Source organism: Eumetopias jubatus, unplaced genomic scaffold (assembly GCF_037043125.1).
Source record: "Eumetopias jubatus isolate StellerSeaLion01/CBP00866 unplaced genomic scaffold, mEumJub1_p1.0 scaffold_4, whole genome shotgun sequence".
Classification (NCBI taxonomy): domain Eukaryota; kingdom Metazoa; phylum Chordata; class Mammalia; order Carnivora; family Otariidae; genus Eumetopias; species Eumetopias jubatus.
The window spans coordinates 145,510,905-145,538,428 of NW_028274810.1; the positions used below are offsets into that span (position 1 = coordinate 145,510,905).

Consider the following 27,524-nt stretch of genomic DNA (forward strand, 5'->3'; position numbering starts at 1 on the left):
GTTTTGATTACTACAGCTTTGAAATGTGTAATTGTGATATCTCTGGCTTTGTTCTTCTTTCTCAAGATTGTTTTGGTTATTCAGTTTCTTTTGTGGTTCCATACAAATTTTGGGATTATTTGTTCTAGTTTTATGAAAAATGCTGTTGGTATTTTGATAGGGACTGCAATGAATCTGTAGATTGCTTTGAGTCAAGTGGGCATTTGAACAATATTTGTTTTTTCAATCCATGGGCATGGAATTCTTTTCTATTTGTGTCTTTAATTCTGTTCCTTAATGTTTTATAGTTTCTGAAGTATAGGTCTTTCACCTCTTTGGATATGTTTATTCCTAGGCATTTTATTCTTTTTGGTGCAATTAAAAATGGTGTTGTTTTCTTAATTTTTCTTTCTGCTTACTTTGCTATCAATGTATAGAAATGCTACCGATTTCTAGGTATTAGTTTTGTGTCCTGCAAGTTTACTGAATTCATTCTTACTTCTAGTAGTTTTTTTGTGGAATCTTTAGAATTTTGTATGTACAGTGTTATGTTGCCTGCAGATAGTGACAATTTAACTTTTTCTTTACTGATATGGATGCCTCTTATTTCTTTTTCTTGTCTGATTGCTGTGGCTTGGATTTCCAGTACTATGTTGAATAAAAGTGGTGAAAATGGATATCTTTGTCTTGTTTCTGATCTTCAAGGAAAAGCTCTCAGTTTTTCACTATTGAGTATGATGTTCACTGTGGGTATTTCATATAAGGCCTTTATTGTGTTGAGGTATTTCCTTCTAAGCCCACTTTGTTGAGAGTTTTTATATTGAGTGGGTGGTGAATTTTGTCACATGCTTTCTTTGCATCGATTGAGATGATCATATGATTTTTATCCTTTGTTTTGTTTATGTGGTGTATCATGTTGATTGATTTGTGAAGATTGAACCATCCTTGCATGCCTGGAATAAATCCTACTTGATCATGGTGAATGATCTTTTTAATGTATCGTTGTATGTGTTTAATATTTTGTTAGGGATTTTTACATCTATGTTCATCAGGGAAATTGGCCTGTAGTTTTCTTTTTTTTGACTTGTCTTTGTTTGGTTTTGGTATCAGGGTCATGCTGACCTTGTGGAATGTATTTGGAAGCTTTTCTTCTTCTATTTCTTGTGATAGTTTGAGGAGAATGGGTATTAACTATTCTTTAAATGATAGAATTCACCTGTGAAGCCATCTGATCTTAGACTTTTAATATTTTGGTAATGTTTTGATTACCAGTTCAATTTTGTTACTAGCAATTGGTCTGTTCAGATTTTCTATATGGGAAATGATCATTTTTAAATAGAGCACCTTAACATGGTTTACAAAGCTTTTTTAAAACCTGACCCTGCTTATCTTTACATTCTGTCACTTCTTCTTTATTCATACTGAATTATTTTGATTCTTCATACATAATGTTTCATTTGTACTGAATTAATTTTGGTCTATCAAATACACCATGCATAATCCCTCTCACCTCTTGATTCCAGTTTATCTGCATATGCCATACATGTAGATGATTTTTAAGAAGGTAAAACAAAATGGAAACACATTTTGTTACAGCAGGCAGTCAGGGTATAAAACTAAAACCTTATAAATGATGTCAAAATACAAGTGAAAATATTTGTAGCTTAAACAAAGGCTAATTTACCTTACGTACAGATAAGAAAAAGACCCCCCCCCAAAAAACAGTAAAAAAATGAGCAAGGGAAATGAATAGATGGTCTAGTTTCATAACAATGTTAAAAGAAATTGTTTCACTCATAAAAAGAGAAATGCAGATGAAATCTATTCTGAGTAACAAGTTTTTAGCTAACATAGTGAAATCCAAATATACAGTTAAGTACTTTGTTGGTGGAACTGTAAAAAAGAGGCTTTCTCATGTACTAATGGTAGAAGAATAAATTGGTATAAGCCCCCTGGAGGGCAGTTTGCTAATATCTATCAATATACATATATATTTATATAACATACAGTTATAGTAGATAAAATGTAGAATGTAATCAATAACTTTAGTGATTACTATGTAGTTATTATAGTGATTTATTAGCTATATTGTATTATTTGTTATGACACATGATTATGCCTATAGTATATATACTTGTTTATCAGCATAAATGCTTCTGTATTTTTGTGTGTGTGTATGTCAGGTCTCTGGACCTCACAGTTTCACTTCTGGGATTTTATCCTGCAGATATACTGGCACATGTGTGAATTGATTTATGTATACATTTATCCAGTACCATGTAGTTTATAATAGGAAAAGGGAACTTAGATATCCATAAATAACTGATTGGTGAGTAAGAGATGTTACATCTTTGCAATAGTATAGGATATAGATGTAGGAAAGAAAGACTGAGGATGCTTTCTATGTACTTGTGTTGTAGAAATCTCCAACATAGTCTACATGTTGTTAAGTGAAAACTGCAAAGTATTTAATAGTGTGGATAGAAAAGAGTGTGTATAAAATGCTATCTTGTATGGTAAGTAGGGGGAGAAATAAAAATATATATTCATATTTGTATAAAGATTTCATAAGAAGCTAATAAAACTAGTTATTTCAGGTGTTTCTGGGCAGATTAAGAGGTGTTGAAAGGAGACTATTTACCTTGGTTTTTTTTTTTATATTGTTTGATTTTTGAACAATGTGAACATATTGCCTCTTAAAAATAAAATTAAAAATTTTATAAAAGGTCTTAAGGAAAGTATTTTCTTTCTATTTTTTTTTCTCATCAGTAAGCTAAAAAAGCTGAGTGAAGACAGTTTGACTAAGCAGCCTGAAGAAGTTTTTGATGTATTAGAGAAACTTGGAGAAGGGTAAGTACAAAAAATATGAAAGTAGCCTTTGACAAAAAATTATCAAATACTATATAATCTTTCCCTAGCATATATTTTCTTCAGTTGAATAGGAGTAATATAGAGGGAACACACCTCAACATAATAAAGGTCATATATGACATGCCCACGGCACACATCATATTCAGTGGTGAAAAACTGAAAGCTTTTCTTCTAAGATCAGGTGTATGACATGGATGAACACTTTCACTGCTTTTATTTAACATAGTATGGGAAGTCCTAACTGGAGCAACTAGGAAAGAAAAAGAAATAAAAATATCAGAATAAGAAAGGAAGTGATGAAACTGTCTCTATTTGCTGATGACATCATATTATACATAAAAAATCTCAAAGAATCCATCAAAAAGTTGTTAGAATTAATAAAATAATAAATGAATTATAGGTACATCAAAAAGAAGGAAAAAACCTAGGAAAAATTTAACCAAGGAGGTGAAAGATCTGTTTACTGAAAACTGTAAGACATTAATGAAGAAATTGAAGACACAAATAAATGGAAAGATACTCTGTGCTCACGGATTGGGAGAATTCATATTGTTAAATGTCCCTGTTACCCAAAGCAATCTACAGATTCAGTGTAATCCCTAACAAAATACCAATGGCATTTTTCGCAGGAGTAGAACAAACAATTGTACAATTTGTCTGGAACCACAGAAGGCCCCAAATAGCTAAAGCAATTAGGAAATGAAGAATCAAGCTGGAGGTATTATGCTGATTTCAAACTATATTATAAAACTGTAGTAATCAAAACAGTATGGTATTGGCATAGAAACAGATATCTAGATTAATGAAATATAATAGAGAGCCCAGCAATAAACCCATGCATATCTAGCCAGTTAATTTAGGACAAACGTGCCAAGAATATACAATGGGGAAAGGATAGTTTCTTTGATAAATGATGTTGAGAAAAATGGATAGCCACACGCAAAAGAATGAAACTGGACCTCTGTCTTATATCGTACGCAAAAATCAACTAAAAATGGATTAACGACTTGAAGGTAAGACCTGAAACCTAAAACTCCTGGAAGAAAATATAGGCAGTAAGCTCTTTGACATTGGTCTTGACATGACTTTTTGGATTTGATACCCAAAGCAGAGGCAACAAAAGCAAAAACAAAACAAACAAGTGGGACTACGTCAAACTAAAAAGCTTCTGCACAGTGAAGGAACCATCAATAAAATGAAAAAGCAACCTGTGTAATGGGAGAAAATATTTGCAAGTGATACATCTGATAAGGGGTTAATATCTAAAACATATAAAGAACTCATACTTTTTTTAAAAAATATTTATTTATTTGACAGAGAGAGACAGCAAGAGGGGGAACACAAACAGGGGGAGTGGGAGAGGGAGAAGCAGGCTTCCCACAGAGCAGGGAGCCCGATGCGGGGCTCGATCCCAGGACCCTGGGATCATGACCTGAGCCGAAGGCAGACGCTTAACGACTGAGCCACCCGGGCGCCCCAAGAACTCATATATCTTAATAGCAAAAACCCAGACATTTCAATTAAAAAGTGGGTGGATGCTCTGAATTGATGTTTTTCCAAAGAATACATCCAGATGGTGAACAGGGACATGACACATCACTCATCATCAGGGAAATGTAAATCATAACCACAATGAGATATCACCTCACACTTGTTAGTAACAATAGTAATTATCAAAAAGACAAGAAATAACAAGTATTGATGAGAATGTGGAGAACAGGGAACTGCTGTGCACTGTTGGTGAGAATGAACATTGGTGCAGCCACTATAGAAAATAGTATGAAGGTTCTTCAAAATATTAAAAATAGAACTATCATATGATCAAGTAATCTCACTTCTGGGCGCATATATGTGTGTGTGTATATATATATATATATATATATATATATATATGAAGGAAACAAAGTCACTGTCTTGAAGAGATATTTCCATCTGTGTTCACTGCACCATTATTTACATGGAAACAATATAAGTGTCCCATTGATGATTGAATGGATAAAGAAAATGTGGTATATAGAGATGGTCCCCAACTTAACATGGTTTGATTTATGAGTTTTCAACTTCATGATGGTGTAAAAGTCATATGCATTCAGTAGAAACCGTATGTTGAATTTTGAATTTTAATCTTTCCTGGGCTAATGATCTACAGTATGATACTCTTCTTGTGGCAGTGGGCAGCAGAAGTAAGCCACAGCTCTTCTTTATTCATGTAAGTGAAGGTAAACAACTGATATACTTACAACCATTTCATACTCATACAGCTATTCTGTTTTTCACTTTCAGCACAGTATTCAACTAATTACATGAGATATTCAACACTTTATTATAAAATGAGCTTTGTGTTAGATGATTTTGCCCAACTATAGGCTGGCGTTAAAAGTGTTCTGAGCATATTTAAGATGGGCTAGGCTAAGCTATCATGTTCAGTAGATTAAATGTATTAAATGCATTTCCTTCTTGTGATATTTTGAACTTACTGTGGGTTTATCAGGACATAACTGCTTTATAAGCCAGGGAAGATTTATATATACAGTGGAATATTATTCAGTCACAAAAGGGCATTATACTAAATGAAATAAGTCAGAGTAAAATACCATATGCTCTCACTTATATGTAGAATCTAAGAAGCCAAACTCATAGAAACAGAGAACAAATTGGTGGTTGCCAGAGGATGGATAATGGGGAGTGGGGGAAATGGGTGAAAGTAGTCAAAAGGTACAAACTTCTAGTTATAAGATAAATAAGTTCCAAGGATGTACATGTATAGCATGGTGACTAGTTAATAATAGTATCCTAAATATTTTAATGTGGCTAAGAGAGTAGGTCTTAAAAGTTTTCATCATAAGAAAAAAATTTTTTTCTTACTGTGAGCTAGTAGATGTCAACTAAACTCGTGGTTATCATTTTACAGTATATACATAAATCATTATGTTGTACAACTTAAACTAATAAATGTTATATGTCAGATTATCTCAGTGAAAGTGGAAAGAAGAAAAAATAGTAGTAGTAATTAATATACTTTGTAGCTGTCAATATGTATATATAAAGACTGGATTGTGTTAGATCTGGTAATAGTGTTTTCAGAGAAGTAGGAGATATAGACACATACACACACACACACACACATATATATATAAAAGGTAGGAATGTGTTGTGACTCACAAGAAGTTTATTAGTTTGTTCTGTATGGTGTTCTTATTAATAAGCTTGAAAGATTTTGACTTTTTAGGCAAGTGAACATAAGGCCATCAGGACATTGGGACTCATTTTACTTGGAGAAAAATGAATAATAGATTTAAGTAGAGTGTCTCAGTGAGACAGAGGAATAGTTGATATGATTTTAAAATATTTATGAATATGAATTTAAAATAATGTTTCATTTTTAGCACATAGAGTCATTTAGTAAAATGTCAGTATAGAAGGATGTTCAAAATAATAAAAGGCATAAAACAGAATTAAAATGGTGTAAACCAACAAGAACAAGGAAAAGGAAAAAGAGAAACAAAAATGTGAAGTAATAAGCTAAATGTAAGTTGGAAAGAATAAAATGAAATATATTTTTCACTAGATGTCAATTCTCCCATTAAGGGACGCCTGGGTGGAGCAGTCAGTTGGGCATCTGACTCTTGGTTTTGGCTTGGATCGGGATCTTGGGGTCATGAGACCAGGCCCCATGTAGGGCTCTGTGCTTAGCATGGAGTCTGCTTGGAGTTTCTCTTTCCCTCTCCCTTTGCCCCTCCCCTACACTCTCTCTCGCGTGCTCTCTCTCAAGTAAGTGGATAAATCTTAAAAAAAAAAGACAAATTAGTAGGGTCAATTAAAATGTAAAATTTAGCAATATGCTATTTATAAAAGGCCTGTGTAATACAAAGGGTAGAAATGTAGGGTTATTTCCTATTGGAGATACCAGATAAGAAAGATAATCATACAAATAAAAATAAAAAAAATAGGAGTGGCAATATTTATATCCAGTAAATTAGTTAAAGTTAAAAGATCAAGTGAATAATGAAGGTTAATATCCAAATAAAGAATAAAGAGGGACATGAGATAATGACTTAAAAGACAATTTATATGAAATGTATATGTGTCAGTCACCAGGACGATTAAATTTGTGAAGGAAAGCTATTAGAAATGTCAGGGGAATCTAATAAAAGTTTATTCAAATGGGAGATTCTCATATATTGCTTTCAGAACTGATTAAGAGTAGCAGAAAAAAAGGACAAAGATGGTGTAAATGTTATAATCAATAAACTTGATTATATATATCTACATATATATAACTGTATATATTTTGGCATTGCTTTTTTTGGTATGTTAATGGAGCATTGATTTACGAATTTCAAAGAAAAGATTTTGTATGTCTCATTTTTGATTATAGTCTAAAATGAGAAAGAATTACAGCATAATAAAATCCATACTTATTGGAAATTAAGACACATAATCTGAGGTAACCTAAAGATTAAGGAGGAAATTATGAATCATTTAGAAAATGGAAAAGAAACAAATGCCAATATCTGTGGAATCCAGAGAAGCTGTAATTAGGGGAAAATATTTAGTCTTAAATAACTTCATTACTAAAAAAGAACAAAAGAAAAGAACTTTGTGCTTATAAGTGAACTTAGAAAAATAATAGAATATACCAAAAAAAATTAGGAAGAGAGAATTCATAAAAGAAAAATTTAAAATTAATGAAATGGAAAATAAAATTTAAACATGATAAATACAAAAGCAGTTTCTTTGAGCAGATCAATAAAATAGCTAAACCTCTTCTGACTTTGACCAAAGAAAAAAGAGCAAAAATAGAAGATTTGGAATAAGAAAGAAGATACAACCAATGATAGGGAAACAATTTGAAGAATTAAGAGACCACTATATGCTGCTCTAATGACAACTCATTTAGTGATTGAAAAGTTGATGCTTTCATAATAAAATTTAAATAGGGTAAGTTGACCCCCGAAGAAGTTAAAACTTAAAATGGATTAATTACCATGGAAAAGATGGAAGGACAGTTAGGTATCTACCTATGAATTAAAAAGATAGCAGCTTGGGGCACCTGGGTGGCTCAGTTGGTTAAGCATCCTTAAATCTTGATTTTGACTCGGGTCATGATTTCAGGGTCATGAGATTGAGCGCTGTGTTGGGCTCTGCTTAGTGGGAAGTCTGCTGGAGATTCTCTTTCTCCCTCTCCCTCTGCCCCCCTGCCCCTGCCACTTGCGTGTGTGCACACACTCTCAAATAAATAAATCTTAAAAAAGATACCAGCTCATAGCACCAGTATTCACAAGAGTCAGATGTGGAAATGTCCATTGACTGGTGAATGGATAAAGTGTGATATATCTGGACAATGGAATATTATTTAGCCATTAAATGAATGAAGTACTGACACATGCTACTGAATGGATGAACCTTGAGAACATTCTGTTTAGTGAAAGAAGCCAGACACAAAAAGTCACATTATTATATGATTCCATTTATATGAATCCAGAATAGATCCATAGAGACCAGAAAGCAGATTCCAAATGATTTGGAACTAGATAGAGGTAATGGTTATACAACATTGAGAATGCACTAAATGTCACTGAATTGTATACTTTAAAGTGTTTAAAATGGCGAATTTTACATTATATGCATTTTACTAAAAAAAAAAAAAACAAAACAAACAAACCCAGCTAAGTCTTTTAGGACACATAATTGCAGTTATTTTTATGAAGCCAGAATAACTTTAATATCCAGACCTAGATGTATAAAAAAGAAAATTCAGCCTTACTTGGCTACCCATAATGGTTACTATGTTCTCTTTATCTCTGGTGGAAAGATGCTGCTAGTTCTTTTCACTTCTTTATGGTTCCCATCATTCATTAAAACTGGGGAGTCCATTTCACTGTTGGCATCCCTGACCTGCATTATAGAGCTTCCAATGATGCTAGGAAAGGGAGTATCCTCTGGATCCTCTCAGTGAAGATAGTTAGGGGTTAGGTGAGCAAGTCACATATGATGTATCCATTCCAGTATTCGATCTACTTGAACCTTTGATCCTTTCCCTAATGTATATTGAGGATGGCTGGCATTTCTATGTAGGTCACTGTAGAGTCCAGGTTTCAGTTAACTAGCTGAGCATACTGTTGGGGCACTCCCAACTGTTTGAGATAACACACTGGTCTGGAATTTCTGGTCTTGCATCCATATCAGTGAATTGCTTTCTCACTGGAAATCTTGGAATCCTATATTCTTTAGAATTCTGCTGATAAAAACTTACAAAATCTCCTAACTTTTTTGGTATGAATAGTAGGTGCTCTTGCATCAGATTTTCTATTCATTCTCCCACTGTCTGGAGATTTGAGTGTAGTTTTAGGACTGGAAGCAATGTGAGGTAGTGGAGGAGAGTTTACATTAACCTGAAAAGTGACTGCCTCAGGTGAGGTCATTATGGAGTCTTTAGGCATTGTGAGGCTCATCTTCTTGGACTGAGGAATAGGGTTGCTTTTGTTGGCAAGGGGTGCCTTTAGGACTTGGGGGGTTCAAGGTACTCAGATTAATAAATATCTACTTAAATGTCCCATTACCAATTCTCTGGTTACCTCTCTTTATAGTTAAAAGCCTAACTTTAACAGAACAGAGCTGTGAATTTAGTTTGCAATGTAATCCAGCTTAGATTAGACCTTGAGTTTGTTTTTGGAAGTCTCAGCCCTGTGCCTACAAGAATTAAGAAATTCTTTTGGGGCATTCAGAATTTTTCTGGTCCTCAGTCTTGAGCTGGAAGTCTAAGCTCTGAGCTTGTTACATTTGTTATATAACTGGTCCAGTGTAGGCCAGGGCAGCCAGCCTGTTCCATAGTATTTGTACTCTTATTTTCACCATAGCATTCTTCATCCCCCTTTTTTTTAAGATTTTATTTATTTATTTGACAGAGCGAGCAAGGACGAGTGGAAGCAAGGGAAGTGGGAGAGGGAGAAGCAGGCTCCCCGCTCCCCGCTGAGTACTCTATGTATTCTGGGTATAGTGAGTTTATTATAAAGTTAGGAGCTCAAATGATTTATGGAAGGGCCACAGATGCAAAGGTCATCAAATCTGCTGCTGAAGGTTAGAGAAGCCAACACTGAATATCTCAGCCTGAAACACTGCAGTGGGTGTTTCTTAAAAGCTCACTGGGGATCTCCTGGAATCCTTAAGAGTCTTTGAGAAGCTCCCGCCAATGATCTCATTCTGTAGCAGCAGTGTGGTGGTTATCAAAAGCTCTGCAGGAGGCTGTTGCGTCTCTCATACCTGCCAATTCATTTGCTACAACTACATCTGGAGAATGATGGTTTCTCCTTAACTTTTTGCCATTCAGATTTCATGCATATACTTCTTATTGTCAGACTCTTAACTGGGATCCATTCAGGGAAAGGAATTTTGGGAACCACAATTTGGGGTTCCCAGCTTCTCTTTTGCTGTGATGGGACTTCAGAAGGGAGTGATGGTGTTGCTTAATTCATGATAGATAATCCAGCACTGAATTCTTTATTGACTTTTGAGGAAATATATATACACACATAGGTTTATATACATGTATATGTATACATACATACATGACTTTTAAGGGGATGTGTGTGTGTGTGTTTGTGTGTGTTCATGTGTATAAATTAGGACTACACACACACAGTGTCTCTGAGTGTCAAACTAAATTACTTAGGAAAGTTTAAAGAAACAGAAGAGGATAAAATTCATTTTGTTAAGGTAGCTGTTTTATCACTTATTTTTCACGTATTGTAAGAGATTATACATTTGAAAGTGATTTTGCATAGCTTTCTAATATTAGGAAACATTCTATATCTTCCAATGGCTTGTTCTTCTTTCTCTTCTATAGAAATGATATAGTGAGAAGAATATGATCTTTGGAATCCTTGTATGTTTAAATTCTGTCCTTGTTGGTTAACTATTGGAGTCTGTTTCCTCATCTCAGAAAATGGTGATAGTAGTATTTTACCTCACAATTGAGAGGGTTGAATTTGATAATGCTCATAAAACACCAACCCTAGTACCTGGCTGACAATCAGAACAGTAAGTGCTAGCAGGGTTTACTTTGTCTTCTATTTCATACCAAAGTATACATGGCTTCTCTCTCTCATTGTTTCTGCTTTTTAAAGCACAGAAATATTTACTTGGCAAAATTTCAAGGGTTGTAGCAGAGATGCTTTTTAGGCAAGTGGAAATTAGATCCTCTTATTACCTGTCAGTGTGTGATCTTGCTCCCGAGGAGGAGAAAGAGCGTTTGAGGAGACCTTGGATGTGTGACTTAGGGGAAACCAGATTCCCTGCGTCTCTAATTTTGGTCTGCCGTGGTCCGCAGCTGAGGGTTTCACGTGTTTTTATACAGTCTGAACAGGCATGGGACTTTGATATTCTGGGCATGATTTTGCTTAAGGTGAGCTAAGCCTTTTGTGGTAACTTGAGACTTTGGCTGTTTTTATTTTACATTTCATTCTTTTGATTTCCATTTATATCTTCTTAATGCTGCATTTGTTTGAGTTGACAAACTGTAAGTCTCTTTCTTTCATTCATAAGAAAAAAGCAAATCTTTACGTATTAACTTGATGATTTTAGTAGATTTTAAGTATATAATTGAAACATTAAAGCTAAGGTATAATTCACTTTTCTTACTTGTTTACTTTGATTTATCACCATTAAGTAGTGTTTTAAATTGGAAAAGACTACATGCAAAAACTTGTAGATTTTTTCTAATACTTATGATGTTTGAAAGGAAAAAAATAAATGTCTTGGTTTCTTTTAGATCTTATGGAAGTGTATTTAAAGCAATACATAAGGAATCTGGTCAAGTTGTGGCAATTAAACAAGTACCTGTTGAGTCGGATCTTCAGGAAATAATCAAAGAAATTTCCATAATGCAACAATGTGACAGGTATGAAGAGATTTTATTTCTTTATTTACCTTCATTTTGATGAATTTTGCTGATAATGCATAAGAAAATATATGTTTTGGTCATCTGGTTAGTTTTCTGACTTTGAATCTGAAGTGAGACTAATCCTTCAGGGAAGATGAGGATAGTTTTGTAGGGTTGTCTTTAGGACTTACAGTTCTAAAGCAGAAATGATGTTATAAAGCAACATGTGGTCATAGAAAGCACTCAAGCTGTTTTCCCATTTGGGGGGCAAATATATGGGTGAAAATTATTTTTGATGTTAAGGGAGGTAATTTAACAGTCTTTTTATATAATTGTTTTTACTGATTAAAAACAGACATGTTTTATGTAACTCTAATTCATTCAACACTTACCGAGCATTCCCAGTGGGCCACATACTGTACCAGGATCTAGAAATACCAAGAGAACAAAGATACTGTTTTTCTTCTTGAGGAGCTGGTAACCTCTTTGGGAAGACAGATCCTTAAAGAAATAGCTGTGATACACATAGTCAGCATGTTGCAGGGGGTGATGTGAGAGCTAGGAGGAAGGGCACCTCCCCCAGCAGGAGTTATGAAGTCTGGCATGCTGAGGAAGAGTTAATTAAAACTGGGTGAAGAAATGGAGGGATGAGAGACAGTAAAGAGAATTACAAGAAGAGAGGTGAAAAACAGCTCCCTGGTATGTGCTGTTTTGACAAGGTTTAGAATTACTGGAGTGGAAGGTGTGAGACAGAGAGATTGGTGTGAAATGATTTGGGATAGGTTAAGTCGAGCTGGTCATGAAGGGTCTTATATGCCCTATTAAACAGCCCAGTCAGGGATGCAGAGTTTATAAATTAGGACTATGTTTAGCCTATAGTTACTTAATTGAAAAGAGATTTTATTACTCTCCCTTTACAGAAGGTCTATAGTGGCAGCAACAAAGTGACAACTGTCTCAGACTTCTTTTCTTACACTGTGCTGAACTTAATATGTGCTCTTTGTCCCCATGCTTATTAGCTCATGGTTGTAAGAGGGCTGCTCTTGCTCCAGCCTTATGTTTATGTTCCAGGCAGGAGGAAAAGGGAAAAAGCAGGAAAGGGGGGTGCCTGGGTGGCTCAGTCGTTAAGCCTTTGGCTCAGGTCATGATCCCGGGGTCTGGGGATCGATTGAGAGAGCCCTGCATCAGGCTCTCTGCTCCGCGGGAAGCCTGTTTCTCCCTCTCCCACTCCTCCTGCTTGTGTTCCCTCTCTCGCTGTGTGTCTCTCTGTCAAATGAATAAAAAAATCTTTTAAAAAAAAAAAAGCAGGAAAGGGCTTTTCCAGAAACTCTCAGCTTACGTTTTATTCATCAAAATTGACTGAGTCACATGGTGTCTTTCAGCTGATGATTTAATGGCATCTGAACACACTGTCACCCCTAAGCTAATCAGGGCCCTGTTAATACGAGAGCTGTGAAAAACTTTCCCTCCCAAAAGTATGTAACATCCTTATATTGTAAGTCCTTTGGCTAATGAGGTGACTGAATAATCCTAGAGGAACTTTGTTTCTTGAGACTGTTCAGTTTTGCTTTTCTTTATTATATGCTATATATTTGGATTATATTATATATTTTTCATAAAGTCTGTATAACTGGAAATTCAAGTGGTTATAGAAAAAAATAATACATTCCTCAGCTCCCAGACCAAAATATGTAATTCCAAAGTTTTCCCAGATCTTGCTATTAATATGGTAATTTGATAAGAATGTGGTTCCCACAATTTGGTGTAGAAAAGGAAAAATTGAGCCTAGAGTAGTGTTGGGCCCATCAGGTACTTAATACTTTTGGTATTGTGTGTTGCTGTTATTACTTTATTATTATGGTTAAATATACCTTAGGGACTAGTGTTGTCCTTTAGAGATTTTAATTGAGCGTGCTCTAGGAAAGGCAGGGTCTCAATTATTACCTATTATACATATCTTCCTCTAACCTTGGTGCATCTTAGGACCTATCAGCTCTTGCTCATATTTCTTTCTCATCTTCCTATTTTTTCACTTTGCTTTCATTTTTGACTCCTCCAACTCATTTTCTACCTGGAAGCTAGAATGCAAACCTAATCAAGCCCTTCTCAGTTTAAAACATAAGTGTCCCATTGCCTGGATAGATCCAGTCTCCTAAGGATGGCGTATAAGACTCTTCATAATTATGCTTATGCTTCCAATCTTCTCTTTTACCTGTGTTTCTCTTTAAGCACATGTTTACTTGCATTCTCTGTCACCTGACTCTTAAATTCTGTGAATTTGGGATTATGTCTTACTAAGTGCCCTTGGACCTTGCCACATAGTGGTTATTCAAATACAAGTATTACTGATTCTTGTCTGGGTGACTCAACTGGACAAGATCCAGATTAACATTCTTAGATAAGATTTTTAACTGTTGCAGAGAAGCCTCTCAAATTCCTGTTGTGTTCGTGGCATCATCACCTACTTAGTCTTTGCACAACAAAACTGAGAGTCGTCTTTGTTTCTTTTTCTGGTACTTATGATGACACCGTCTTATAGATTCTCCTGAAATGTCTTCACTATCTTTATTCTTCCCTTCATTCCCTGAGAAAAGGAATCATATTTCCTTCCCTTCATTCCCTGAGAAAAGGAATCATATTTCCTTTCCTTCATTCCCTGAGAAAAGGAATCATATTGCTTAGACATAGACAAGAATGTCTGTGCAATGTCTAGCACTGTACTTTTTTTTATTGAGTGAATGTGAATGGATATGGTATGTATAAAGAATATGGAAGCGCATTATAGGTTGAGGGAACCATAGGGAAATCTGGTCCTTGTTCTTGTTATATACTTTAAACTACTAAGGGGAAAGAAAAGGAAAGAATAAAAGGGGAAGAAAATGAACACGTTTCTAGAAATTTTGTACCACTTTATAGCAGAATGCTCTGTACATAGTAGGGATGTTCAAATACTTGTTGAATGAAATAAATAAATGGGTGAAACAATTACTGGTAAAAAAATATGGCTCATGCCTTTTGGATTTCACTTTCAGGTTCACTATTCATATGAAATAGTGAAGGATGAGAAAAATTACTAGGTTAAAAGATCCTAAAAATGCTAAAAGATAAGGCAAGTGAAAAATAAACTAGGAAATGACAGGAGCATGCATTACATTTTAGCTACTAATTACTAGTGGTAATGTAGATGTGTTACTGGGAAACTGACATAAAAATGATTTGCAAGAAAACAATACAAATTGAAAAATTCCCACTTACAGCAGTGGAATTTGGTTAGAGAAAATGAGATTTGCATTTCTGAAATTGAAATGAAGTCTGTGCCGCTAGTTGAGCACTTGGCAAATTGTCTTCCTTTCTACACTCCCAAAAGAGAGACCAGAGGGTGTTTAAATTTTTTTTGTTCATTTTAGTAAATGTTAAACATGTGTTTAATACTGCATTTTGGCATAAATATTTGAGGAAGCCCATCTGCATTGTTTATTACAGAATCTTTTGTGTCTAGTCCAGTGCTTGGCACAGAATAGACATTTAATAAATATTTGTTGAATATATAAATCATAAAATGTTAATGCTACACTAGATCTCTATTAGTTTAGAGTTTTGCAAATGTACTCTGCTCTAAGGAGGTCGGGGTATTTTCCTCAAACAGTGAAGAATTGAGCAGAATGAAAAATTTTAGTCATGGCTTTTATCTTTTTTCCTATATTGGGACTCATTCTAAAATTTTATTTGAGGAAAAGGCTCCTGGTACTAAAGCATATTTTAGAACTATTTTACAGGTACAGAAAATGAGACCTAGAGATTTAATGTGAATTGTCCAGGATCACACAGCTAGTTAGGGACTGGGATGCTGTAAAAACCCACATTTGCTGACTCCAGGGCCAGTGCTGAAGAAAGCAAGGTCTACAAAAAAGATTCCAGCAGTTCAAACTGAAGCTTGGGGTGGAGGCAGGAACTGGGCAGTAATACTTGGGAATATGTGTGCTGGGTAACGTGGATCCAAGGGAGCCACAGTTGACACAGCCCCTACATTCCTGGTTCTTACACTCCTCAAGGAACTTCTCATATATAAGCCAAGAGAAATGTGTTGTTACCACATGCATCAAGGCACACACTTACTCACTTATTCACTCAACTGATATATGTTGAGTACCTACTGCTGAGGGTAGCCTTTATGTGTTGCTCACAGGAGATAAAACAATGAATGAGTCTTAGACTTTAGAGGGACTTTCAGTCAGATAGTAGAGGCCGATGACTGGATGTGCTGTTTTAATACAGTGTGGTAAGAGCTGTGATGAGGTAAGTATGGGGAACTCTGTAGGTTGGAAGGCATATCTAACATCTCACCATTGGAGATTCCCAGGGAAAGCTACCCCAGGGAGGTCATACCCAAACTGAGTGACTATGGATGACTTAGATTTGGGGGGCAAAGAGGAGAGGTGATCTGTGTGTGGGGAATAGCACATTTTTCGCTGGTCTGCTCCGAGGCTTCTACCAGTGTCATCCCTCTCCTACCTCTTCTGTTTGCTGTTTCTGGGTAGAATTCCATTTAAACACTGTGAGTGAGGGCCTTCCCCCCATCCCCCCAAAAGTTGGAAAATCACCATATTGAAGGATTTGTGATGAGTTTTGGCAATTTGTGTCAGTTCATGTATATGTATATTCATTTTTGGATGGGCCAAGAAATGAATTGCTGTGATTCGGGTTTATATTGGGAACGGTTCAGTTTTCATAGGAGAATATTCATCTTGCTTTTGTAAAAGGACTGTATTACCCCATTAAGTTTAGAACACTATTAAGATGGTAGAAGGATGTTAGTGAAACTTATGTAGTGAAAAATAGCCATTTCTTAGTATTTTAATTATCACATGTTCATAATGGGAAGACTTAGAAAATGTTTGCAAAAGATGTATCTGTTAAGGACTGTTATCCAAAATAAACAAAGAATTCTTAAAACTTAACAAGAATACAAACAACCCAATTAAAAAATGAGCAAAGGCCTCAAGAGAGACCTTACCAGCGAAGATTCGAAGATTCGCAGATGGCAAATAAGCGCATGAAAAGGTGTTTCACATCCTATTTCGCACATCAGAGAAATGCAAATTAAACAACACTGAGATACCACTACACACCTATTCAAATGGGCCAAATCTGGAACACCGACAACACCAAATCTTGGTGAGGGTGTGGAGCAGAAGGAACTTCCATTTGTTGCTGGTGGCAATGCAGAATAGTACAGCCAGTTTCAAAGTCAGTTTGGTCGGTTTCGTATAAAACTTAACGTACTTTTAACCATATAATCCAGCAGTCATACTTCTTGGTGTTTACCCAAAGGAGTTGAAAACTTATGTTCACATAAAAACCTGCACATGGATGTTTATAGCAACTTTATTAATAATTACCAAAAACTGGGAAGCAACCAAGATGTCCTTCAGTAGGTGAGTGCATAAATAAACTGTGGTACATCCAGACAATGGAATATTTCTCAGCACTTAAAGGAAATGAGCTATCAAACCACGAAAAGACATAAGGAAACTTAAATGCATATTATTAAGTGGAAGAAGCCAATCAGCAAAGGCTACATACTGTATGGTTCCCACTATATGACATTTTGGAAAAGACAAAACTATGGAGACAAAAAAAGGATCAGTGATTGCTAGGGGTTAGGAGGGTGGGAAGGAGGAATGGGTGGAGCACAGAGGATTTTTAGGGCAGTGAAACTACTGTGTATGATGTGTCAGTTTAGATTTAGATTAGATTTCTCAGTTGTTTCAAATGTACCACTCAGGAGGGGGATGTTGATGATGGGGGAAATCTAGGCATGTGTGGGGGCAGGGAGTATATAGGAAATCTCTGTATCTTTTACTCAATTTTGCTGTGAACCTAAACCTCAAAAGATAAAACCTGTTAAAAAATACCTTTAGCAATACATGGTTATGTTCAATTAAGATGAAGTTCAACTTAGTATAAAAATGTTAATTACCTTTTAGGCAGTAAAAATTGACATTTGAATTTCCATAAGAAGCTTAAACATAACAATTCACTACAAATAATTTGTACTGCGAGTAGTGTTCATATAAGGTGCAAATAGACAAGAAGAGTTTGTAGTGCTTCCATTTTTCTCTCTGGTCACTTCTCATTTTATACAGTTTCTGTCTTGAATTGGGCTACTGGCGGAAGATTGGCAGGATAAAGGGTGTGGAGGAGGTGTGGAAAGGATACAGGACTGGAAAGGATATGGTCATTAGGCATGGAATGAGAGGGAGCACCACCCATCCCCCAAAAAAGTTGGGGAAGATGGTACATAGTTCCACTGGGTTGAAGGTGTTAAAGAGGGGAAGTGAAATGAAGACAGGGGACAGGAGAGGGAAGCGGTGGGAGATGGCTCAGGAGGAAGGAGAGGAACATGGCTCCTGATTGTCACCCCAGTTATCAAGGCATCATGTTTCACCTTTGCTTCCTAGTGTGTGCAGTAATTTGACTTGGGTCTTCCTTGTCCCTCCACCCAGTGGAATTTTCTAAGTCATATTGAACTATTTAGCAGTGCCAAAAATATACAGAATTGCTGGGTTCTCATATGTCTTCTAAGTCCATACAGCGACTTAGTCAAGATTCTTAGGAATTACGGCTGAATTAAAATTTTGTGTGTTGCTTAAATTAGATAAATAACATGGAGCTTGTATCTTGAAGGAAACTCTGCCTCCCCTCTAGCCTTTAAGAATCAACGTATGGTTAAAAAACAGATGTTAGGATGTCTGAATAACCGTACAGTTCGTTAACTGGCTGGCTGAACTGAACAGTTTCACCTTTGGCCCCTGACAGTCTTGCATACGATAATCCTCTTTAAATGCTATTTGATTGTATTATTTTCTTGCATAAATTTCTCCAGGGATTCCCCATTGCCTTGACTGGCATTTCTTGTCACTAAAGTCTACCCATTTTTCTCCCTAGCTTCTGCCCTTAGGCCATATATGTTGTTCAGTGAATGTTGATTATTTTAAAATGATACATGAATGAATGATGAATGAATCTGAATGAATGACGTCTATGTCAGTGGAAACAGCCTGAGTTAGAAACCCCAGGTCTTGTGCTCGCTGAGCGTATTTGTACCTGTGTATGTAATTTTTTTTAATTACAGCTTTAAATTTTAATTTGCATTTGCCAGTCTTAAATTTATGTTAAGTGTGCTATTGAAGGGAGGCACAGGGGATAAAACACTGAAGAAGACTTGCTTACTGCCTCCTAGCTTGCCAGTCTATATCATTATCAAATTCTGTTGAATGTACCTTGCAAATATCTCTTGAATTTGTTCTCTTTTCTGTTTCTTTTACTCCCACTCCAATTCACCACATCTCTTTTTAAAAATATAGGTTTTATTATTGTTTAGGTATGGTGAAATAAATTACTATACTTACAGATCCCAAGAGATGCAAGCCTGCCATGCAAGATCAGGTGAGGAAGGTGAGGGAAGACATACAGGGAAGCACCAGGATCAGTTAGGAGGCAGAGGGAGAGAGCAGAAAACATGGGGAAGAGCCTTCATTGTGGTTCTGTGGGAAGGAATGGATGAGCTAGCGTAAACAGGTTTAGGATTGGTTAGTTCGAATGATTTCAATGGGCTCTGGGGTGTAGGGCAGTCCCTCGTTGTCTGGTATTTGGCTCTGGGCTGATGAGGTTAGGGAAACAGTGGCCCTGGAGGTGGTTGGGGGTATGGACTTCTGATTGGTTTGATTGCATATGAAGGGAACACTCGCAGGTGCTACCTCTAGGAATGAGCTGATTCTGAGAGGGACAATGGAGGCCTCATCAGCAGGTCTCAGATGTCAAAGCATCATAAATACAGAAAATAAAAAGATAGGCACAATGCAATCTCTTATCTCTTGCATGCTTAGATTAACATGATCTTCTAATTGTTCTACCTATGTCCATATTTGCTTTCCCACGATCTAGCTTTGATGCGGCAGCCAGAGAAATCTTACAAGTATAAATTAGGTCATGTTATTGCTCTGCTTAAAATTCTTCTCAGATCTTCTTTTACATATCCAATAAAGCCCAATTTCCTTACCTTGGTTTTGAGGCCCTTCATGATCAGGCTTCTGCCTCTGTCTGCAACTACATGGTATTCAACCGTAGTCTTCACTCACTTTATTCTAGGCACACTCATCTTTCGATTTCTTGAGAATGATTTGCTCTTTCTCTCCTCAGGGCCTTTGCACAGACAGTTCTCGGTGCCTGGTTGCTCTTTATCTGGTTAACTTCCAGCAAACCTTTGAATCTTACCTTAAATGTTATTCTTTTGGGAAGGTGTACATTAAGTCCCTTCTGTTAAGTCTTCTGTGATTATTCCTTTGTTCACTTATTCACTGCTTTCTTTTGTACAAATAAGAAGGGAGGTACTGAGGATAGAACGGAGAGCAAACCAGATTGGCATCTAACCTCATGAAGCTTCTTTTCTTCTGGGGGAGGCAGATAAAAGTCAGTGACAAAGTAATTACAAGATACTGTAAGTGCTTTAAAATTGTAAAAAAAGTATTGATGTAGAAGCTATCAGAGGATGACCAATTGCAGGCCGCTATTCTATATAAATCTTTGCGGTTAAGCATTTTTTCTTTATCTAAATTTTCTTTATCTAAATCTAAATTGTAATCCACAGCCATTCAATGGAAGGGGGATATTTGGTTGTTAAAGCTCACCCCTGTCTGCTTTCCAAGTTTTTCCATATACTCTAGTGCTTTCCGAGTCAGGGACTACCATGGAATATGGATGTTACTCCATTCTTTCATATGAACTAAGAACAGTTTTATTGGAGAAATGATGAATGCAAAGTAAAGGCTCAGCCAGTTTTTCTCATGGCAGCCCCCTCCCCCTTTTAAACCACACTTAGTAATTGTATTTATCTGTGGGTTTACTTCTCTAATACCAATGTATTTCATGCTGGTGTGTGCTCTTTGAGAATCAGAATTGTGTTTATGTGGTTCACCACTGCATATTGAACATCTGGTGTAAGCAGAGGGTCAATGAATGAATGTTGAATGCATGATAGAAACTGTATTCAGGTATGTGTCCTTAATGTGGCTATTTAGCCCTATCTGCTTGAATACTTTTCTAGGTTATAATTATTGAGGCCATGTTTTATGATATAGAACTGTTGGATCTTGATCCATGTACTTGATTGTGTATTAGAATGGACCACAAAGTATTTTTTGAAGAGAATTTTACCTGTCTCCAAAGCTGTTCTCTTGACTCATCCCTAAAGAGAGATAGAGTTGCTTCTTCAGGTAGCTGCCCAAGTTAGAATCCCTAATTTTCATAAGGGCTGTCAGTCCTACCCTTAGAACTGCTGATTACGCCAGTGTATTGCAAGATAAAATATGTTTTCTATGTGCTTTTCAGTGAATATAATTGAATTCATTGTTACTTAATACTTTCCCAAATTTTGAATGAGAATATTAATATTGAAAGAAGCTCTTTGAAGGCTATTCTCGCTATTCTCCTGGAGTGAGGTTTAACTATGGGTCTATATCAGAGTCACCATAGAGCTTTTAAAAGACCTACTGAATTAGAAACCCCAAGGTGTGGGACCTGGGTCACAGGTGTTTCTGATGCATAGCTAGGTGTAAGAGCAGTACTCTTCTGTAAAGGTTTCTACACAGGCACTCATACCCCAAAGAAGTATATGTAAAGAAGGCTTTTTTATGTTTCCCATAAGTTGAAGTTTGGGGTGTGTAGATTAGTTTCATTTGTTTGTAAACAAGCACTTTTCTTCAGTGGTTCAGTGAACATTTAGGAACTCCTGATATTTACTTTCCATTCTCAGCACCTACCAAAGCTGAGTATGTCTGCAAATTTAAGGTGTGAGATGGGGAATGATGAGAGATATGGGTAGAAAGGTAGACTTGGAAAGGTCTTCTATGTGATCTGAAGCAGTTAAGATCTTTTTCTTTCAGTAATGGAGAGCCATTGGAGGTTTTTTGTTTTTGTTTTGTTTTGTTTTTATTGGGAGAGCAATATGATCAGTTTATTTTATTTTTGTTTTAAAGAAAGGTAACCTTGTCAACTATATGGAACATAGATTAGAATGGGGGAGAAAACTGACAAGGAGACCAGTTAGGAGCAAGTCTGTACAGAGGTAATGAGGAGCAGAAGGATACAACAGGATTGAATTCTAGCCTTGGAGCTTCCTTTTTACTTTGAGCCCTTAAGCTTCAACCAATCTGCTCTACTCTTGACTTGGCTAAAATTAAAGGCCCTACTGAGAAGTCTTCCCTGACCGTCCTCTTTTGACCTCTTGTTTTAGTGGTCTCTTTATGTCGTCTTTTATAATACTTTCCATTTATTATTATTTTTTGCTAATTTGGTTCTTGTTTCTTATTTATCTTACACAGCTGCCACTTTTCATGGTAACTGCTACTGGATAAAAATATCTATTGAACAAGTTGTCCTCTAAACATGCCATTCTTGGTTTTTTCCTTTCTATTTTGTGCTTTTGCTCATGGCCTTTCTTTTTTCTAGAATGTTCTTATCTCTCCTTCACCCATATTTTGAAGTTTTAACCTTTCTTTCATAGTTCAAATTCCTCCCTTTCTACAAATTCTTTCTGCTGGCTCTACCATTTCCTTATTTTAATTCTTACAGCATTTAAGCTGTTTAATACATAGTTTATGCTACCTTGTTTTTATTTTTTGTGTATTCTGTGAATATGGATACTCTGCCTCTTTGAATTGGGCAAGATGTTTTACATATCAGTGTATATATAGCTTGCCCTTAGTAAATATTAAGTATTAAATATTAAATAAATAAACATGTGACTATTTGTCCCTTTCTGAGTCTTCCTAAAAACAACTAGGTTATAAACATAGTTTATTCTGCTCTGAAAGACATAAAACTTCAGTTCAGAAATATTTTAAATTGTTAATATTAGGGCACCTGGGTGGCTCAGATGGTTAAGCGTCTGCCTTCAGCTCAGGTCATGATCCCGAGGTCTTGGGATCGAGTCCCACATCGAGCTCCTTGGGGAGCCTACTTCTCCCTCTGCCTCTCTCTCTCTGTCTCTCATGAATAAATAAATACAAATCTTAAAAAAATAAATTAATTTTAATTATCTGAATTTAAAGCAAAAATAGTTGTAATTACTTATTTTTAGAATTTTAGAGGCCCAAATAAAAGAGAATTAAAAATAATTTTTTTGGCTTCGTTGAATTATAGAGTATTTTAAAGCTGAATATTATTATTTGACTGAATGCAAACTCCCTTAAAGGTTTACATTTAAAATGCTTTAGTTAAAATATTTCATTTGTTCCTTATGTTATAGACTAAGTCCTTTGCCAAAACAAAGCCTTATTTTCTTGGGAATCACTCAGAGCATTTGGGCCTCCTCTGCTTTGTAATCCTGTTAAATTTCATCCATGAATTAAAGCCTAATTATGCACAGTTGGTGAACCCTACATATAGACAATTTGATGTACAATAGATATTTACTCATTAAGTTTACTTATTGGGACAATATGAAATGTTGAAAATACTTTGTTATTGGGATTAAGAAATAATTTTCTTTGGGAATTAACTAAGTTTAATTGTCTGTATATTTTTCTTTAGCCCATATGTTGTAAAGTACTATGGCAGTTATTTTAAGAACACAGACCTCTGGATTGTTATGGAGTACTGTGGCGCTGGCTCTGTCTCAGACATAATTAGATTACGAAACAAGACAGTAAGTATTTTTAAATTGTTTTGCTAATCTCATTTCTAAAGATTCATTCTTTAGAATCTGACTAGGTAGTATTTTGTTACAAAGAAAATATCAGTGTGAAAAAAGAAAAGGTTTTACAGTGTAAAAGGATCTAGTATGAGGTGTGAGAACCAGCCATATACCTTTGTATGGCAAATTGGAGAGTCATATGATTGCTTAATTTATTTGTTAGGAAATTTTTATTAAGTCACCGAGAATCTACCATGGTATTCCACTTTTTCATTTAGAATCAGTATGTAAGTTATGGCTAGAATTTTATTTAAAGTGCATAATATTTATGGTATTTCTTCAAGTTTTCTGTGTTATAATCTGTGGTTTGTAAACAATTGAAGTTTTATGTTTCTGAATTTTAAAAAATAATTGAAAAACGATTTTTGTCTTTATTTTCCCAAATATTGTCAGGATGTTTGAAAATGATAAAGCTAGCTCATAATTTGTGTGTGTGTGTGCGCGCGCGCGCGAATTCAAGTTAGTGAAATGTGTTATTTAATAATCCTTTTTATGGTTATGCTTTAATCCTAAGTAAAAGAGCTATTAACAAAATTGTTTAATTTATGCTAGAAATGCATCTAATTTACTTGGATAATTTATAAGGACAAAAGTGACCTTTTTATCTGTAATGTAGAGTTAAGAGTGAATCAGTGAAATTGTAATTCTGTAGAACAGTAACCTAATTACTATATGACATTATTGTATGTTGTCAGACATATTTCAGTAAAATACATTCAGAAAAATACTTAACTACTTGAGTCAATTTGTGGTTAACCAGAATAATTTTAAAGTTTGGGGAAAAAGTTGTAAGTTTATCCTACTAATTTTTTTTTCTGTTAGAGAAAATAAATAGGATTTCTTTTAAAAGAAGTGAAATAGAAATTAAAATAATCCTGTTTTGACAGAATGAATTAAGTGATTTGTGACATTCTAATTGTATATTTTAGAATTTCTGTGGTGCTTAACTAGTATTTATGTAAATCAGATGATTCTTGAGTGGCAGAACAATGCTTTAATTGAAAATAATTATACTCCAGTTAAAGAAGTGTTTTAAAATCATTTCAGGGCTAAACTCAGTGCATTTGGTACTTGAAATTACCAAGTATTAGAAATGTGAAGTAAAAAGTGTGTGAAATGGGAAATCTGTTTTCTTGATTTTAAATGTTAATGTTACCAGTGTGAATAGATAGGAAATATTAGATTCAAGTACTTTATTATCTTGTTGCCAATAATTACAAACCGTGAAGGTATACTCTAATTCTAAAATACAGATATGAATGAATCATTATCTTCAGGAATCTCCTTTACCCATTATCAAAGGGAATATTTTGCCCCATTCACATTCTTTTTTTGGAAGATAGAATCCACTTAATATACTGGGGAGTCACACATTTCAAATAGTTTGTTATTCTCACAGAACAGCTATCCTTGGGTGTGGGGTAGCATGGAAGAGTATGATTCCCAGATATGAAAAAGAACTTAGAGCAGCATGAGATAGGATCCGAAGCTGTAGGTGTATTGTCTCTGGGTATTGCCTTGATAACAGCTCCTGTTAAATCTCAAAAATATTTGCATCCTACTTTTCTTTCATTTATGTATTTATCAGAAAAGAGTACCACTATTGGGAGGATTAGCAGTATAAGATTTGTATCATCCCTTTTTTTTAAATGCCTGGACATTGTAAATATTTGATCATTTTATAGGAATGATCACTGGAGTGATAATCCTAATTGTCTGAATTTCAGAGGTGTGGCTCTTATCGATTAATCAGCTGGTTTTCAAAAATGTGACCAGTGAAACAGTTGTCTTGATCTGTTAAAACTCACTCTAGTAATTAATTGTTTTCACGGTCACAGAACAATCAATTTTTTCCTAAGGGTATGGGAACTTTTTTTTTTAGAGTTTATATGCTCTTTTGTTTTTTGTTATGTGCTTTGTTTCTTTTAATTTATTAATTTAATGTACCTATTTAATACATTTTAAACAGCACAAGACATTCTTATTGTTTATATTGTCAGTGTTTATGCTTTTAATTGTTCCTTATTCTCTTACGCATTTCTCAGTTGCTTGAAGAACATGTCCTTTAATGCTTTTATGTGGGTATGATGGCGATAAATGTTATTTCACTTCATTTTTGAATGATATAATTACTGGGTAAAGAATTCTAGGTTGGTGGTTTCTTTTAGTTTTTGATTTAAAAGGAATGACTTTTGGAGGACCACCTAAGTAACATCTTTTTGTAGAATTGTGCTTGTCTTTGAAAGGTATCTCATTAGGGATGAAGTATTGCTGATTTTTAATTATCGATTGCTATCTGGTTTTGATCAGATGTTTCCTTGAAAATTAAAGGTTCAGGAAAAAACAAATCTGATTAAGTTACATACCTTTTAAAAAATATTTAAGTTTAATCTGTTTAGCTTGAAGTATAACGCTGTTTATGTTTTACCTCTCTCTTCTCTGTACACTTTCATAACGTCATTTTTATTATGCACTTTAGAATGGAAATGGCTCCTAGAATAGAAACTGGATTCATATTTTGGTGTTTTTGTAAATGTTAGTGACTTATCCTCTCCTCCACCTTTGAGTTGAGGGTTTCCCTTACTCCCAGGCTTTGCCTAGTGTATTTGCATCCATGAGGGACCAGCTCACATATTGTGTCCTCTTTGAAACTTTTCCTGTTTTCCTGAGTAGTTTCTTATCTAATTGGTTGATTAATTAGGTAAGTCTTTACTGTATATTCACACATAAAGAAAGAGCATAATAAATTCTAACTGCTATTATTATAATTTTTACTACTATTATTATTACCTTTTTACATATTTTGACTAGTAGGTAGACTTTGCACCTTTTTTTAATGTGTATTGGCTCTTTTATTCCTTTTTGTGCTTATCTTTTTGTTATTGTTGTTGGCATTTTTCTTACCAATTTTCAGGATTCCCTGACAGTTTGTTAATAGTTATATGAGTGCTTCATATATTTTAAAAGTCATAAAACCAATTATCTTATTGTCAGAATAGATAATAAAGAAGGAGCTTCAAAATATATCTTTCAGAGGTTTTATACCTTGACCTGTACTTTTTCTTTGGAAAACATCTAAAAAGGATGTTTTCTAAAAACATCTAAAAAACATCTAAAACATCTATCTTCGGAAAAGATAAAGGCATAGAATTAGGTTTAGGAATTAATTAGGCGTTTTCCAGTGATTGGAACTGAGGCTGAGCAGCAAAAGGTTGGGATTGTATCTATTTAAATGTTGCTGCTTAACATGGGGCCGATCAAAAAGTTGGCATTTGAGCTGATAATGGTAATTGTGGTTATCAGTAATAGTGCTACTAGAGACAGGATGAAGTTGAAACCCTTCTGTATTCCAGTGGGTGATAAAAGTTTCTTTGAGTCTCCTGGTTTCATTATGAGTAAATGAGATGTTAAATAGATGTATTCAATGAATCTTTGCTATATGAACATATAGTTAGTATTCATTGAATCTTTCAACTTCTGAGTGTTGGGGCATCTATAAATATATGTGAGTTAAATTCCTGATTTCTGTGATCAGACTCACACAGCTCAAGTCCTGATGTCATATATTTTAGTAATTGACTATTTTTCAAAATAATTACATTGCTTTGAACCATCTTTTAAGTGTGGTGAAACCTATGTGTAGATAACCCTGCTGTGGTATCTAGAAATCACATATAATTGGTCAGCTCTGAGTATTTAGGAGAAGAATCGTTGTAGTTGCCTTTCCCTACTATAAGCCACTCAAGGACTGACATTTTTACGTATTCATTTTGGAAATATTTTGCTGCTGGCATCTAGCAAAGCTTTGATAAATGTTTGTTGAATTGAAACAGGATCAATTCCTTGGCTGCTTGTCCTATGAATATAAAACAACTCTCTCCATCTATTCAGTGTTGCATTTTTGTAGCTAAGTTGTAATTTGCATGGTTACTTCTATTTAGTTTTAGTATTACAGGTTATTGAACAGATATGTTCATATAGCAAAGAAAGGCCATAGAAAGTGTGTTTACCAGTAACCTTGGAATGTGAGAAATAACA

General features: G+C 35.1%; 1 protein-coding gene across 1 annotated transcript in view; it reads left to right on the plus strand.

Moving 5' to 3' along the window:
- The window catches only part of STK3 (serine/threonine kinase 3), a 267,876-nt gene that overhangs the window by 38,743 nt on the left and 201,609 nt on the right, over window positions 1-27,524 (plus strand). Inside the window, exons 2-4 of the mRNA XM_028113356.2 lie at window positions 2,749-2,829; window positions 11,621-11,749; window positions 23,324-23,438. Coding sequence (XP_027969157.1) covers window positions 2,749-2,829; window positions 11,621-11,749; window positions 23,324-23,438 — 325 coding nt within the window. The remainder of the gene's footprint in view (window positions 1-2,748; window positions 2,830-11,620; window positions 11,750-23,323; window positions 23,439-27,524) is intronic.